The sequence below is a fragment of the Castor canadensis genome, chromosome 2 (genome assembly GCF_047511655.1).
Source record: "Castor canadensis chromosome 2, mCasCan1.hap1v2, whole genome shotgun sequence".
In the NCBI taxonomy this organism is placed as follows: domain Eukaryota; kingdom Metazoa; phylum Chordata; class Mammalia; order Rodentia; family Castoridae; genus Castor; species Castor canadensis.
This window is the reverse complement of record NC_133387.1, coordinates 89,080,273-89,097,030: the sequence shown is the minus strand read 5'-3', so window position 1 is coordinate 89,097,030 and position 16,758 is coordinate 89,080,273. Positions and strand designations below refer to the sequence as shown.

Sequence of the window (16,758 nt, the reverse complement as noted above, 5' to 3'; positions counted from 1 at the left end):
TGATGAGGTCACTTAAGCCCAAGGAGGGCTCAGGTGTCCAAACTTCTGCAGAGACTGTGGGCTGTCTCCTGGGGAGGAGCCCTGACAGGCCATCCTGGGGCTGCAGGTCCCTTCCTTAAAAGGAGGCCTAGGGCTTGGGTGCTGTGTGTCCCAGCAGCAAGAAGGGCTGGGAGGGGTCTGTACTGGGGAGGAGGGATCCCATGGTGGGGTCTCACATAGCTGAAGACTGAGTGTATATGACTCTCTGCAGACTGGGAAAAAACAAAATCACGAGTGAAGGTGGGAAGTGTCTGGCCCAGGCTGTGAAGAACAGCACATCGATCTCTGACGTGGGGTGAGTACAGGGGGCATCCAGTGGGGCGCATGCGTCCTGCTGTGTGTGCACGGGCGTAGAGGTGTGGTGGGTGCTTTGACCATCAACGTGCTGGGGCTGGCTAAGACAGCAGAGACACCCTGTGGCTTCTGCATGGGCTCTGGTGTGGGAAGTCCAAGGAGTATGACAACTGTGACAGTACAGACTTTAAGCTATGCAGAAGTCAGTCGTCACCAGCAACAACTGAAGGCAGCTGTCCTAACTCCGTGGTCCTTACTACCAGCTGACGGGCTTCATTTTAGGAAAATGATATGTTCTCCATAGGCTTCATTTTTTTTCCCGTTTTTTTATTGTGGTAAAATACCCATAATATGAAATTATTATCTTAACTATTTTTAATTGTACAATTCAGAGTATTGAGTGTATATTCATAGTATTATGTAAGCCTAACCACCATCCATCTCCAAACCTCTTTTCATCTTGCAAAACTGAAACTTTGCACCTGTTGAACACTCACTCCCCATCCGCCCTCCCCTAGCCCCTGGCAACCACTCTTTTATCTTCCATCTCTATGAATGTGACTCCTCTAGGTGCCTCATTTAAGTGGATCATACAGTGTTTGTCTTTTCACAATGGCTTATTTCACATAATATCCTCAAGTTTCATTCATACTGTCACATGTCAGAGTTTCCTTCTTTTTTAAAGCAGACTTATACTCCACTGTATGTACTCAGTTTGCTTATCCATTCATCTGTTGATGGACACTTGAGTCTTGGGTTGTGTTCATGTTTTGGCTATTGTGAATAATGATCCTACAAACATGGGTAGACAAACATCTCTCTGAGATCCTGCTTTCTCTTCTATTGAATATGTAGCCAGAAGTGGGATTGCCTGGCCATATGTTAATTCTATTCTTAATCTCTTGGGGGTCTGCCATACCTGTTTTCTACCATGGCTGCACCATTTTACTGTCCCACCAATGGTGCACAAGTGTTCCAGTTTCTCCACGTCCTCACCAACACTTGTTATGTTGTATTTTGCTAATAGTAGACATAGTAGTGGGAGGTGGTATCTTATTGTAGTTAAAAAGCTTCTGAAATCTTTTTATATAATTATAATTTTATTGGATTATAAAAAAGGGCACAGATAATTTTATTTAGAAAGTATGGAAAATAAGAAAAATTGTCTTCTCAGAAATCATTGTTGACCACACTGGAGGTCATGCTTGCTTCCTCTCTCTTCCTCCTGTCCTAACTTTTTGTAATATAGTAGAGGTCACCCTTCATGTACAGGACTGTGTCCTCCATTTTTCACTTATGCTCCTGTCATGAGTGTTTTGCCACTTTATTAAAAATTTGATACCATTCAATTTTTAATGCAAAGCACTGGGGTCTCCTGGGCCATACCTGGAGGCTGTGTGGGCCACTTAGTGGGTGTGAGTGCCTGGCTGACACCACCCAGTCCTGTTGAGCAGTTGCTTTTCTCTGTATGACAAAGGCCCTTTGTGTTATTGGGAACAGTTGACACTTTTCTCAGGCCGGGCACTAAGTGCTTCACATCTGTTAGCTCCGAGGGTCCTCACAACCACTCTGTGAGGGATGCCAGGCTGCTCAGTAGGAGATGGCAGAGCCTTGATGGGAGTTCCACGTCTCACCATACAATCGTGTCAGCCAGACCCTGTCAGACAAACTGCCCTGGGGTAGAGAAATGGCTTTTGTGGTTCTAGCTCTCCACTGAGACTGCAGCAGGGGACGGGCCAGCATGGCAACGTCCTGTCCACACACAAGGAGCATTGCTGGTGCCTCACACAGTCGTCCGCTGTGTCTGAAGGGTCCCCTCCACCCATGTCTGGAGTGGAATGGGGTGGAGTCCAGCGCCTACACATGGCCTTCCTTTGAGGCCAGTTGTGGGGCCTTTGTACTCTGCAGGTGACATGAGGGACAGTTTCAACTGATAACCCTCCAAAGGCGGGGTGTGTGTGTGTGTGTGTGTGTATGTGTGTGTGTTGACTCTGCCCCTAATTGTGCAATTTGCTGATCCACATCTGTGCCCAGAGTTTCTGGTGCTCTTTCTTCTTTCCCTTGGAATTGTAAATCCAGGACAGCTCAGTAAAGGGCCAGCATGAGGTGTTGAACTCCAGGCCTCAGCTCCAGCAGCTGCCTTTTGTGCCTGAATCAAGCCAGGGCCACTGGCAGAAAGGAGGAGAGAACAGGACTGTTTTGGGGGAGCTGACTTCCACTGTTTTGTCTCTGCCCTCAGGATGTGGGGCAATCAAATTGGGGATGAAGGAGCCAAAGCGTTCGCAGAGGCACTGAGGGACCACCCCAGCCTGTCCTACCTGAGGTAATGCTGCCTTCTGAGACCTGCGGGTGCCAAGGGCCCATCTGTCGCTTGGTGAGGAAGCCCACGGGAGGGGGTGTGGGCTCCCTAGTGTGGGGGATTTGCCCATGTGATTACTCTTTCTTGTTCTAAGAGCATGTTCCTAAGGATTCAGCTCAGTGAGTTTTGCTCACATACACACCAGTATAAACACCCACCACTCATTCAAGAGGGGGCATTTGCAGCCCCTCAGCCATTTCCATGTGCCTCTTGGGAGGAATCCCTAAGCCCAGATGAAACTGAAAGGGATGCTGGCCAGCAGATTCCTGCCCCTTCCTCCTTTTCAGGATGGTGGGACAGAGGGACAGGTGCTCTTTTCTGGTCCTCCTCAGCCTCTGCCTAGTCCCAGCATCTTGGGGCCTCCCAAGGTCACTAAAAGGAGTCTGAGGCAGTGGGGGCACTAGCAGAAGAAACATCTCCACATCTTCTTGATGGGGTCCCTTGGAACCATCAGATGAAGCAAAACTCCCAGGCCTCTTTGGCTCCAGTCCGTTACATGAAAACTGAGTTCTGCATCCGTTTCTGCCCAGCCTCTGTGGGAGCAGTCTTGCACCTTTCCCCACACTCTGAGCCAGGGTTCTGCAGCAATGAAGCCTGGCCAGCTTCTGACAGGGCTGAGCACTTCTGCTTCCTGCAGAAGTTGGCCTGCCAGATGCTACATCCAGATGGAAACTTGCCAGCTCACTGGGTGTTGAGGCTAGAGCCAGATGTGGCTTTGTGTCTAATAATCCAGCCCAAGTGTTTTCCCTCCTAGCCTTGCATTCAACGGTATCTCCACAGAAGGAGGGAAGAGCCTGGCACAGGCCCTGCAACAGAACTCATCTCTCACGATATTCTGGTAAGGGCCACAGTCATTTCCAAGGGTTGGGTCTGGCCCATTAGACCTGGGGCTTCACAGAGCTGGGAATCGTAACCAAAAAGGTGCCTTTCGGTGGGGAAAGCTTGTTAAATTCCCCCCTAGTGTAGAAAACAGTCATTTTCAGAAACACAGACAGGTACAGGAAGTGGGCCCCAAAAATGTGGGTTTGAGGTCTTATCTTTCTTTGCCACCCTAGGCTCAGAAGAAGCAGAAAGCTCAAGTGGCCATTTTAGCTGCCAGGGTCCCCTGCAGAGCCCAGCTTTCATGCACCTGACTCCCAATGTTCTCCCTTCTTCCCTGGCACTGCTTCCCTCCATGTAGCCGCCTCCCCGTTCCCAGGTCTCCGCATCAGGATTTGGCCTTCATTGCCCCCAAAACAATAGTCATCTTTATGAGACTTCTGGTGCTAGATCTGTTGGCCAGAAAATGTATTTTTAATTCATTCCTTTCAAAAAAAAACTTTAACATTTTGAAAAATAACATATGCTCTTTAAAAAAAAATGTAAGACTAAAAAGTGAGACACAAATCTGAAAAGTGGGAAATGAAAGTACCTCTCTTATGTTTTCCAAATATCATCTTTTTCTTTCTAGCCTTTTTCTATGTATATTCAAATATATACAAAATAGAATAGCACTTAGCAGCCAGCCTTAAAAATACCTTAACTTGGGTCCAGAGGCTCTGAGGCTGTACAATGCCCACTCAGAGGATGTTCACTCTTTCATCAGTTCTTTCCATTGGCAGATATTTAAAATTAGTCAAATTTTACATTATGATAGGTAATACCTGTCATACCACACACTGCAAGGTATAAATCTTTGTGGCACCTTTTTTTCACAGTGCTAGAATTTGCACACAGTATGTGTAAGACAGAATCTTGCCAAGTTGCCCAGGCTAGCCTCTAACTTGTGACCCTACTGCCTCCACCTCCCAAGTACCTAAGAATATAGGTGTGTACCAGCACACCTAGTTTTGTTGTACATCTTGCATGCTGCAGAGTAAATTTCTGGGGGTCTGATTGTTGCCTTAAAGTGAAACACATTTAAAATTTAGATAGGACATGAACAAACTTCCCTTTGAGGAATGTTTTTTTTTTTAAATGGCATTCTTTCTGTTCTGGTATTCTTATCGTTCTCTCATCTGCTAGAACTAGAGGTCCAACCCTACTTACATCTGGGAGCTCTTTGCCTTATCCAGACCACTGCTGGTTTCAGAGCAATCAAGATTTTCCTGAACTCTCAGTCTCTGAACTTCAGTCCTTCATAATTGGCCTGAGAGCACAGTACTGAACACATTTTGCTGTGCAGGGGACAGACAGGCTTTCCAGGTCTCCATCCTGACTTGATGGCACACTGTCAGCAGTGTTCAAGGGGCCTCAGAGCTTGAGACCTGAGATGCAGGCACTATCCCCTTTTTTCTGGGGTCCTGTCTTCTGTGAAATTTGAGGGCCCACCTAAGGTAGGGCGCATGGAGTCCTCTGCATGCAGTAGAGCACTATATGTACCAGAAGTGAGTCCTGTCTGTGTACGTCTGTGGGGTGGCAAGTCTGTCCAGGAGTCTGGCCCTCAGCAAGTGATGAGCTACAGGGCTAGAGAGACCTGGGTTGGAGCCCCACTTCTGTGAAGTCCTTACACTGTCTAGTCAGCTCTCCCAAGTCAATACTTCCTCTCTTTTCTAGGCTGACCAAAAATGAACTCAACGATGAAGTGGCAGAGAGCTTTGCAGAAATGTTGAAAGTCAACCAGACACTAAAGCATTTATGGTAACTCAGAGAGCCTTAGAAATTCAGACTGTGATCCTTCTCATAAATAGTTTTGAGATAAAATGTATAGACCACAAAGTTCACCCTTTTAAAAAGATGTAAATAGAGTTCAGAGTTATGTATGTATTCGCAAAGTTGCACAACTGTTGCTATCTAGTTCTAGAACATTTTCACTGCCCCCAACAAAAAACCCCCTGCATACCTTAGGCAGCCACTCTCTGTCCTCTTCCCCAGTCCCTGGCAACCACTACTGTGCTTTCTGTCTGTATGGTGGGCATGGTATATAAGTGGAACTTTACCATGTGGGAGCTTCTGTTCTATATTCTTCTACTACTGCAAGTTTCCAAGGTTAATATATATTGTAGCTTCTATCAGCACTTCATTGCCTTTTGTGACCAAATGATAGTCTATTGTATGATTATTTCTACTTTTTGACTATTATGAATAATGCTACCGTGAACATTCATGTACTTATTTCTGTGTGACTGCATGTTGTCATTTCACTTGAGCATACTTAAAAATAGAATTGCTAGGTCATATGACAATTCTATGTATAACTTTGGGGAACCAGCAAACTGCTTTCCAAAATGACCACACTGTATTCTCACCAGCAATGTTTGAGGATGCTAATTTCTCCATTTCCTCGTCAACATGTGTTATTATGGTCAGTCTTTTTGAGTCTAGCCATGCCAACGGATATGAAATAATATCATACTGGGCTTTTGGTTTGCATTTCCCTGCTGACTAACGACATTGAGCACTTTCTCACGCACTGTTGGCTACCTGCACATCTTCTTTGAAGAAATGTCTCCACCCCTTTGTCCATTTCTAAATTGGGTTATTCGTCTTTTTTCTTGCATTGTAGGAGTCTCTTTCCTGAGTACTAGGCTTTTATCAGATGTAGGACTTGCAAATGTTTTGTCTCTTCTGTGGGGTTTTCTCTTCATTCACCTTTGATGCACAGAAGTTTTAGTTTGCTTTTTCTTTGGTTGCTTGTGCTTTGGAAGACTTACCATGGCCTAATCCAAAGTCACAAAGATTGTCACCTAAGTTTTCTGTTAAGTTTTATAGTTTTCCCCCTCAAACCAGGTCTGCAGTCTATTTAGAATTAACTTTGTGTATAATGTAAGGTGGGGAAAAGACTTCCCTATCTAACGGCCTTGACAGGCTTGTCAAAAATGTATGTCTAGACTCTATTCTAGCCTGTTGATCTGTGTGTCTTATGTCACAGCTGCACTATCTTAATTGCTGTAGCTTTGTAGCCTGTTTTGAAATCAGGAAGTGAAAGTCCTCCAATTTTGTTTTTCTGGGTCCATTCTGGGTCCCTTGCATCTCCACATGAATTTAGAATCACCTTGTCGTTTTCTGCAAACTCAAATTGTGTGACTTCTACATCCATTTTTCTTCCTTTTCAGTTAAGCTTGCAGGATTCTGTTATGTCCTTCTCCCAGGCACCAGGCCACCCCCTTGGGGAGCAGAGCCTAAGAGGCCTGGAGGGGCTTTGGCTGCTTGATGTGCACGGTTAAGGCAGCCCTGGCAGGCATATGTGCCCATTCTGCCAAGTTTTTAGGCACATTAGGCATGCTTCTCCTTCCTGGCCTCTTGCCAGGTCTTGTTTAAAGGCAGCCTCTCTTGCTTCCAACAAAGTGTAAGAGGTAGGAGTAGTGACCATGAAGATGGTCACTAGAAAACAACAGAGTTTAACTGGATGTAGCACTCTGTGCCCATTTCTGGGTTCTGTATTTGTTCTTGCCACAAAAATATTCAAGTTCTACTTGTGGCCATGCTCATTGGAAGGTTCTCATCTCTGCCTCTGAGGCCACAGGGGTGCTGCAGGGGGTGTGGGTTCTGCCCAGCCACACAGAGTCCCATGTGCTTGGACAGCAAACATGAGAACTGGGCACTGTGCCCTGTGTCCACTCTCCTGCTGAAACCTTAGCCGGTGTGCAGCACACTCTTACTGCTATTTCCATTTTATAGATGGGAAAATGAGGCACAGATAACTTTATTACTTCAAGGTTCTGTAGCTGAAAAGTGGGAGATGGGGTTATAAAAGGAGCTTTTAGCCTCTTTAGGGTTTTGTGAGAGGTTGTATATATATGTGTATATATATATATATATATATATATTTTTTTTTTTTTTTGAGACAAGGTCTTGCTATGTAGCCCAGGCTGACCTCAGACACATTAGCCTTCTGCCTTAGCCTCCTGAGTGCTAGGATTATAGGTCTGGGCCACCAAGCCAGCTTTAAGGGGAGGGGGCTCATGCTGAACTGCATCCTCATCAGTCACGACGCATTACTGTCACCTTCCTGGCAGCACTCCTGCCTGGGCTGGTACCCAGCATTTCTGAGGGTGGGGTTCGCAGTAACCTGTTCTCTACATGACCAGGAGTGAGGAGCAAACCTGGGACACAGCCTTTTTCAAGTTTATTTCCTGGGTGGTTGGAAGTATCTCTGCCCAGGCCAGTGTTTCAGTCAGGGCTAAGCCACATAGAATCCTTGTTTCATTGGATAATTGCTACTCAGTTGCACACAGACTCCAAGAGATCTGTTATCAATGCTTCCCACTGGACCTGAGTGGGAGGAGCAGAGCTGTTCTCTGCCTTCCTGTGGCTGTTGGGGGAATGAGGGTCTTAAAAGCCTTTGGGTCTCCCAAAGGAAAGATGACCAGATGACAGTTACCTAGCTTTAAAAGCTGCCCTGCCTTTGCCTGGCTCCCTGGAAGGAGATATTCAGAGCCTGTTTCCCTGGCGAACTGTTTCTTAGAATTTGTTGTTCAGATCAGGGTTCTCCAAACCTTTTGGGTTGGGAAGCCTGCAGTGAAAAAGGTTACACACATCTGCACATGTATTTATACTGTCTACATATGAATCTAGATATATTATGCTCGCTATAAAATTTTAAGACTTTTTTTTTGTGGGATTGGGGTTTAAACTCAGGGCTTCCCACTTGCAAAGCAGGCACTCTACCATTTGAGCTATACTTCCAGTTCATTTTGCTCTGTTTATTTTTGGAGATGAGGGGGTCTCTTGAACCAACTACCCAGTGTGGCCTCAAATTGTGGTCCTCCCTCCTGATTTCAACCTTATAAATAGCTAGGATTAGAGGTATGAGCCATGGACGCCCTGCTCAAATTTTAAGCATTTAAAGGCTATCTATTATTTTTATGTATCTGGCTGAGGCACAGCCTGCAAAGAGTCAGGAGACCGTCCCTTTTCCCCAATTCCATCTCTGATCCCAGCAGACCCTACAGCTATCTGTGAAGGAGGCAGATTCCAGCCAGCGTGTATTGGACACAGATGTGCTCATCTTTCAGGCTGATCCAGAATCAGATCACAGCCAAGGGGACTGCCCAGTTGGCGGAGGCCCTGCAGAAGAACAGCAGCCTCACGGAGCTTTGGTAAGGCCAGCCGCCAGCCAGTCACTGTAACAATGACAGTGACTGCTGACTCAGCACATTGACTTTGTGTCAGGCACCCCACAGGGCAGTTCCATATGTCCCTCCAACATGTAGTGTAGACTGGTAGTGTTGTCTCTACTTTGCAGATGTGGAAACGGAAGTCCACACCAGAGAAGTAAAACTTGCCCAAGGTCATCCGCAAAAGCGGAAGTAGAACTCAGCCTGGCCTGCCTAGCTCTTGGTCTGTGCTCTCCTGCCCTGGGCCACTGGCCTCTTCTGCCCTGGTGAAACTAGCCTGAGATGGGGTCCTACTGTAGCAAATTCCTCCCCAGACCATGACCTGAGAGGCAGCTGTGCTGGCCAGGCATCACCCTCCCACTGCTCTGGGTGTCCTGGGATTCAGAGGTTGTTCTCAGGCTGAATTTGGGCTGATTTGTGCTTTCTCTGTTCTTTTTTCTGCTTTGAGAACTCGCTTGTGCTAATGGAAGGAAACCACAACCCTTGTTTGACAATGGCATGGAGCCCATTCCACTCCTTTCTTGCCTCCTAAATGCCTCTCCTCCCCACCAGCAGCCTGTTATTAATTTAGCTGCCTGGCTGAGGCGGACCTGGGGGTTCTGGTAGAGGGGCTGTAGAATGTGCAGAGTGTTCCCTCCCCCCCCCCCGTGCCCCTGCTTTCTGCCAGGCACAGTGAGGGGATGGGAAACACAGCAGTTAACCTGACAGAAGGGGCCCTGACTTAACAGCGCTGACCTGCCTGAACTGAGAATGGAAATCCCATGTATAGACTCATACGTACTCTGGGAATGTGACTTTGAATGTCCCCCATCCCGTCCTGGCAAGACAACCCTTCTAGTGTAAGGCCAGACCCAGAGCAGAAGCCAGTAGGGACTAGAGCAGGTTTCTGTTGAGGACACAGACTACAGGAGTTTCTGTACCCACTGTGACTTCTCTGGGGTTCATGGAGCAGCCTCACCATGAACTCAAGCCCTCAACTCAGGGATACTTACTCACCATGAACCATTTTCTCCCTTCATGACTGGGGAGAAGAATTTCACAGCCCAAAAAACCCAGCAAGGTACAGTTTTTGGCATTGGCTCCTGACCCAGTGTTGTTTCCTTTGCTTTGGAATTTGTTGGTGGATCATAAGATTTGTCTTCTGGTGGGCTGCAGCCAGCAGGATTTTGAAATGAAATTTGAAAGGTCAGAATGCCAAGTTACAACACATGTAGTAAGGAAAAGTATTGTCTCACCGACTTTACTACTGGCTTGTGTGTAGGTGAGTGTGTGTGTGTGTGTGTTGTATGCTGGTTCACAGTGTAAAATGTAACTATTATTTGGGATTATAGTATAAAAATTTTTTTTGTGAAAAACACTATTATAGAGAACAGAGCACAGATCCAGCAAGAAAACACAGTGGGGCCAGGTTTGGGGGCTCCCAGCTACTCTGGAGGCAGAGATTGGGAGAATCGCAGTTCCAGGCCAGTCTATGCAAAAAGTCGGCAAGATTGCACCTCAACCAATACGCTCAGTGTGGTTTGGGCCTGTGGTCTTAGCAACACAGGAGGCCATAAGTGGGAGGATTGTGGTCTGAGGCCAGCCCCAGGCAAAAACATAAGAACCTACTTGAAAAATAACTAAAGCACAAAGGACTGGAGGTGTGGCTTAAGTAGTAGAGTACTTGCCTGGCAAGCGCAAGGCCCTGAGTTCAAACCCAAACCCAGTACAATGAGAGAGAGAGAGAGAGAGAGAACAGAGTGGCATTTGTGTTGTGAAGCTGCTCCTCGGCCTGGAAGACATTAGAAAGCGGATTGTGTGGTTTTCATCTGTCTCTGGCCCCCCTCGCCCACAACCCTACCCTCAGACTGCCCCACTTCCTGATGTCCTGATGTGCTTGCGTTTATAGGCAGAGTAAGCAGGAGACCGGCAGGCTCCAGACCAGGTGCAGCCACAGTTGGCCTCTACTCTTCTCCCAAGTTGGTCAGGATAGTCAGCAGGATCTGCAGCTCTGTAAATGTTGTCAGGCTTGAAGATACACGCTTTCTTCCCCTTGAGGAGGGACTACTTCACAGGGCCAGGCATCTTTTCCTTCAGGGTACACTGGCCAAAGCCAGCAGCAGGCACCTGGGTCAGAGTGGAGAGAGGAACTGAAGAGTGATTCAGAGTGGAGCAGGATGGCAGGTTAGGTGCTGGTCTCAGAGGTGTCTTCATATCAACTCCTGGCTTGTCCCAGTGCTCTCAAAGGTATCCCTCTATGAGTGATTTCATGGCATTGGATCTACAAGGTCCTGGCCTTGTTGGTCCTGTCCAGCGGCTATGGGGTTATGGTCCACTGGCAGGAAAGTTGGGTTCAGGATCTTTGCTTGAGGCCATCTCTGACACAGATGGATTGTCTATTGGATTCATTTGCTACTGACATTTATTCCTACCTCAGTTCTCCAAAAAGAGCCGAAAGTCTGAGGTCACTTTGTGAATTCTGTCTTCAAATACAGCTTTCTGTGAGAAGGTTGCCAGACTCTGAGCTCATTCTGGGTGGTGGCTGCATTGTGGACCCGCTGCATCCCCGAGGTCTGGCACTTTGTCTTTATCCCTTCATTAAGTAACATGATGCTTGAATGTGAGGCCCTGGGCCAACACTGAGAATCCAGTGGTGAGCAAAATGGCCCCTTGGGTTCACCGTCTAGAGAAGTAGATGCACAGTAAAAGAGAAACAGCCATTCCTGTAATGTTTAATCATAACTGTGCCATACATGGGAAAGCCAGGAGGGACTCAGACCCAGAGGTAGTTTCAAGGAAGGTGTCCCTGAGGAAGTGGCATTAAAACCAAGCCACAAAGGATGAGTAGGAGTCAGTCATCTGGGACGGGGATAAAGGACTACAGTCCGTGTAATAACATAAGCAAAGCTCAGAGTAGGAGGGTACACATTGCCCACCAAAAACTGCATAGAGCTGTTCTTGGGTCTGCCAGTGTGGAAGAAGGAACGGGGAGGCTGAGGTAGGCAGAGACTAGATCATAAAAATACGTGTAGGTCCTATCACGTATTTTGGTCTTTGTCCTAAAAGGAATGGGAAGTCATTGAAGAGTTTGAAGCAGAAAACGGGTATGGTTAGATTTATAAGGTAGGAGACCACTCTTGGCTCTCCTAGGAAATTGTATTTGAGGTGCCAAGCAGAGATAAAAAGGGAGCAGTCAGTAAGCCACTGCCAAGATTCAGAGAAGATATGATGGGCATTCAGACCAGTGTGGTGGGGCTGAAGCTGTAGAGAGGATCCCGGAGGCATTCCAGGGCTGACTAGGAAATGAAACAGAGCTTGGTGATAGAAAGACTATGAGGATAGCAGCAGGGTGTCAAGGAGTACTGAGGACTCTACCTGGCACAACCAGATGAAGAGAGGGAACGTTCACTGAGTGGGGGAACCTAGGGAAGTGTGGTTACTTTGGGGTGCTGGGAGACATCTAGAGGAGAGGTCCAGTGGGAAACTGACTCCACTGGCTGTGGCAGAGATGAGAGGCCCAGGACACAGGGCTTGGCCCCAAGCCTGGAGGAAACCCAGTATTGAGCAGTCACAGGGAAGAGGACATGGGGAAGGAGGCTTTAAGGGGAGAACCCCAGTGCACAGTGCCAAGCCAAGGGAAGGAAGTGCTTCAAAAAGGAGGGAAAAGTCAGGAGAGCCAGATGCCTGGGAAGGTCCCAAAGAAAGACAAGCCCTGAAAAATGTCATTAAACTCAGGCTTATGGAGGCTATCAGTGACCTTAGTGGGAGTGGTAGAAAGGACTAACATGACCATCAAAGCAGTATTTGGGGAGGGTGCCTTCCTTCACTTTAGGGTGTGTGATGCACAAGAGTGTTAGAGACTCTTACTGGGAAGGAGGGTCACTTATCTGGAACAATTTGTGTACAACTTGTGTTTCTCCTTTTGGCAGTCTAAATGGAAACTTGATAAAGCCAGAAGAGGCCAAAGTGTTTGAAGATGAGAAGCGACTCATCTGTTTCTGAGAAGATGTTTCTGTGGCGGGTCTTGCCTCTGGGCACAAGCAGTGGATGGTGCCCTGTGCAGTCAGCATGGGCCAAGGGACACTGTGCAGGCTGAGCTGAGGGGACAACAGGAGCCTGCTTCTCCAGGGTTCCATGAAAAGCAGCTGCCTCTCTGAGCAGATGTGGGAACTTCACAGGAGTTAAGTGTCATGTGAGCTGTTGTACTCATTGCAAAATAGGACTACATCTTGACCTCATTGAATATCTTAGTTTATCCAAAGCTGGAGGAGTAAGAGGCATATGGAGGAGACAGCCTCAGCTCACACAGTGCCTGCCTGAGGCCTGTGGAAGGTATTGGTCACAGCTGTTTTCAGGCAAGTGTTGGAACTTGGCAAAGAGCCATGGAAGCTAGTCGCTCAGTGAACAGGAAGTGTTAGGCCTGATTGTCCCCTTCTGATCTTCCCATGTGCTGAGGTAGTGGCCATGGGGATTTGACTCCTCAAAGGTCCTGTGAGGACCTGGCATCAGGACTCACCACAAAGATCAGACAGCGCCCTCTTAGCAGGTCAAAGAGAAAGGACGGTGCTTTCCTACTGCCTGGAATTCCACCCCAGGCTTTTACCTGTCTTGGCTGACCTCTGAAGGCTCCATTCCCTGGGCTGACCTGCTTGCCCCAGGAAGCATTGGCTCCTGTCCACTCCAGGAACGAGGCCTCTGGCTTGCCTTGGTGACCCAGGCATCCAAAGGGAAGCTTCTCTCTCCCTTACCTCTGAGAAGGGAAGTCCCTTCCTCCCCGAGGTGACTGGTCAGAGCCAGGATTCAGGGAGCCTGCTGAGAACTTGGCCAGTGAGCGTGACAGTCAGACACCCACCACCATGGCGGAACATGGGGGGCAGTGTTCAGTGGTGGTGATGTTACCAGATAACACCCTTTTGCCATCTTATTGTTAATAAAATACTGAAAACACTCACTATTTCTAAAGTCCTTTTTCAAAGGACTTGGCTAATAAGCACACTGTGAACCTTGGACTCCACCCTGACTTGCTGCACAGGGAATCCCAGGGCACTGTGCCATGCAGAGACCTGGTAAATGGAGGCCACAGACATCATCAACTTGGGCCTGATTCCACACAGGGGTTTTCTTATGTATCAGGGCTGGCTGGGATCAGGACACATGACATGTTGGGATAGAGGGGCCCCATTTCACACCCTCACCACTGTGCATGGAAGGTCCTCCAAGCCAGGTCCACTATCTTCCTTGGCTGTTCACTGCTGGGTGGAGGACTAGGTGGGCCTGTGACAAGATAGAGGCAGCAGGTGACAAGGCAGGGGGCCCTCCAACAGCCCTTTTGAGTTCCCTGAGTTCAAGCCTGGCTTTGCACAGTTGTCTGTTATGGAGTGTGCAATTCAGGAAGTTATTGGGGAAATCTAGGGGTCGGCCACTCCACGGTGGCAGTTCCCACAAAGGCACTGCTGTGGTGATAGCACCCGCTCCTCCAACCCTAGACCTGGGCATTCACGTAATAATCACCCTCTGAGGCAGCAGCTCTGTCCCCAATGCATGCTGGCAGCAAATCTGCCTACAAAGCACAAGAGAATAGCATGGCTGAAGCTAAACTCTTGAGATAGTCTGAAATTTACTCAGAAGCTACCAAAAATTATTGCTCTTAGAAATTTTCAAAATTGCATCCTCCAGGGGACTAAGATTTGCATGGTTATGCACTTAGGTTCTGTTTGTAGAACCTTGGTCTACTTCATAGTGAAAGGTGGATTCTTACACTCTACCAACAATGAAAACAACCTCCAAGTTTACTGGCAAGGCTCTCTGCTGCACAGATGAGCTTCCGAGCAGCCATGGAAGCTGAGGTGGGAGACTGCGAGTTTAACAGCCTAGGTTGTGTAGTAAGACCCTATCTCACCAAGTGGCTGAGAACATCTCAAGGGTAGAGCAGCATGCACGAGGCTCTGGATTCCATCCCCAGAATGAGGGAAAATGAAAGGATAATGGGAAATTTCAAAATGAGCTCTAGAAACTTGGGGTAAGACCATTATGTTCCATAGGATGTCTTAGCTGATTTGGGGAAACTATAGCCTCATATTTCATACCTGCATATATGTCATGTTCATGTGGTTTGGAACTTATTTTAAAGAGCCACGTAAAGTCCTTGTGTGATCAAATGGATTTAACTCAATGGAGCTCCCACCCACTCTGCCATTGCCTGGCTGAGTGGCTTTGGGCCAGGCCTGAGACTATCATAATCTTGACTTTTTTCTTTGAAAAATGGGAACCCAAGAGCACTGACTGACCATGCAGGAAGCAAGATTTCTTGCAGTAATTTGAAATTGTGATTTAAATCAGTATGAGGGAACATGGAGATGTTATATCATCTGTGTGTGTGTGTGTGTGTATATATATATATGTGCTATGTATATACATATATATATATTAATACTGGTATTTTTACTCAATCTGTAAGAAGTTGTAAAAGAATTGTTTTTTTTTCTTTTTTTATAAATAAACTGTTGCTTATTGCAGAAACAAACAAAAAAAAGAGCACTGACTGAGGAGGTTGTTGAGAGAAAGAAATGAGGTGGGTACCCACAGAGATGGGTAGCAGTCCTGGCAAGGTTCCCCACTCCATATGCAAACCCACCTTCTCATTCCCATTCATGGTGGACTCCCAGTTGTTCACTCTCAGGCTCAGGAAGTTTTCCAGCAAGGCTAAATATGACAATGGAAGTTCTCAAAGTAAAATCTCAAAATATTTGACATCAAGCTTCCAGCAATGTTCTAGCTTTGTCAGTGAAAACCATAGCAATGTTCGATTATTACCAAAATGCTCCTATAGGTAAGTGTCAACTCAGCATAGGCAGACATCCATGTCTTCACAGGAAAGAATAGGGCAGAAAGCAGTGTTGGCCCATGAGCCTAGGCCAGGTGACCTGATTTCCTTTCACCTCCTGTCATGGTTTGGATATTAAGCATTTCCCAAAAGTTCGTGCATTGAAGGCTTGGTCCCCAATGCAGTAAATGTTTAGAGGTGGCTTTGGGGAAGTGATTGGATCATGAGGGCTCTGACTTCATCAATGAACTCATTGCTGGATTCATAAATCCATGGGATATTGGGAAGTGAGCCTCCTTTACGAGGCTGGACCTGGTTGGAGGAAGTAGATCACTGGGGGCATGACCTCGAGAGGTATGTCTTATCCCCAGCTCCTTCCTCTCTGCTTCTTGGCAACCATGAGGTAAGCAGCTCCACTGCCACACCCTTCTGCCATGATGCTCTGCCTCACCACAGGTCTCCAAACAGCCAGATGACCATGAACTGAATACCTGTGAAACTGTGAGCCAAATAAACCCTTTCTTCTTTAAGTCAATTCCTCTCAGATATTTTGTCACAGTGACAAAAAGCTAACACAACTGCTGAACCAGAAAGGAGTGTTAGGCTTGTCAATATTTTGGTGTACTTCAGGTGTGACACACATCTGTTTCTAGTGATTACACACACAAACTTGCTCTGGATCTGAACAGCAAACCCATGACCATTGTACCAGAGCCATGGAAAAGAATTTTAAAGAAAGTGGAATTGGCTTGTGAAGAAGCCAAGACTCATGTTGCCTCCCAGATAGGTGAAAACATGGCTTTGTAGCCATGTAGCCCTAAGCAGTGGGCCTAGGGCCATCCCAGCACTGCTTTTGTCATCTGTAAATGTAATGAATTACACCCATGACCAGCTTAAGACTTCTAGAGGGACGAAGCACTGTAAAGATTATCTGTAATCAAAAAGTAGTAAATTATGAATATACACAGATACTAAACAAGTTTGTTTTTCCTCCCTGACTCCTTCTGTAAGTGCTTTTGGTGGTCAAATAGTAAATGTCAAAGTAACTTTGAAATTTTTTTCCTTGATTCTTTTTTCTCTCACAGTGTGTTTTTTGTAAAAGCAACACCACTGAGGTAAAGGAAAAAAATTTAAATAATGTGCATAATTGTGTCAGTTTTACATCACTGTGACCAAACACATAAAATAACTTAAAGAAGGAAAGAGTATTTTGGCTCATGGTTTCA

The 16,758-nt window shown here is 46.8% G+C and overlaps 1 protein-coding gene across 14 annotated transcripts in view; it reads left to right on the top strand.

Annotated features, from left to right (window-relative positions):
• Nod1 (nucleotide binding oligomerization domain containing 1) overlaps nt 1-13,660 on the top strand; it is a 45,333-nt gene extending 31,673 nt beyond the window's left edge. For 8 of the 14 annotated variants that reach the window (XM_074065225.1, XM_074065224.1, XM_074065229.1 and 5 more), the window contains 6 exons: nt 251-334; nt 2,573-2,656; nt 3,447-3,530; nt 5,228-5,311; nt 8,629-8,712; nt 12,639-13,660. In XM_074065225.1, the coding sequence (XP_073921326.1) occupies nt 251-334; nt 2,573-2,656; nt 3,447-3,530; nt 5,228-5,311; nt 8,629-8,712; nt 12,639-12,711 (493 nt within the window). In that variant the 3' untranslated portion in view covers nt 12,712-13,660. The other 6 variants (XR_012445262.1, XR_012445263.1, XM_074065232.1 and 3 more) reach the window with 6 other exon arrangements.
• Nucleotides 13,661-16,758: the final 3,098 nt, after the last annotated feature.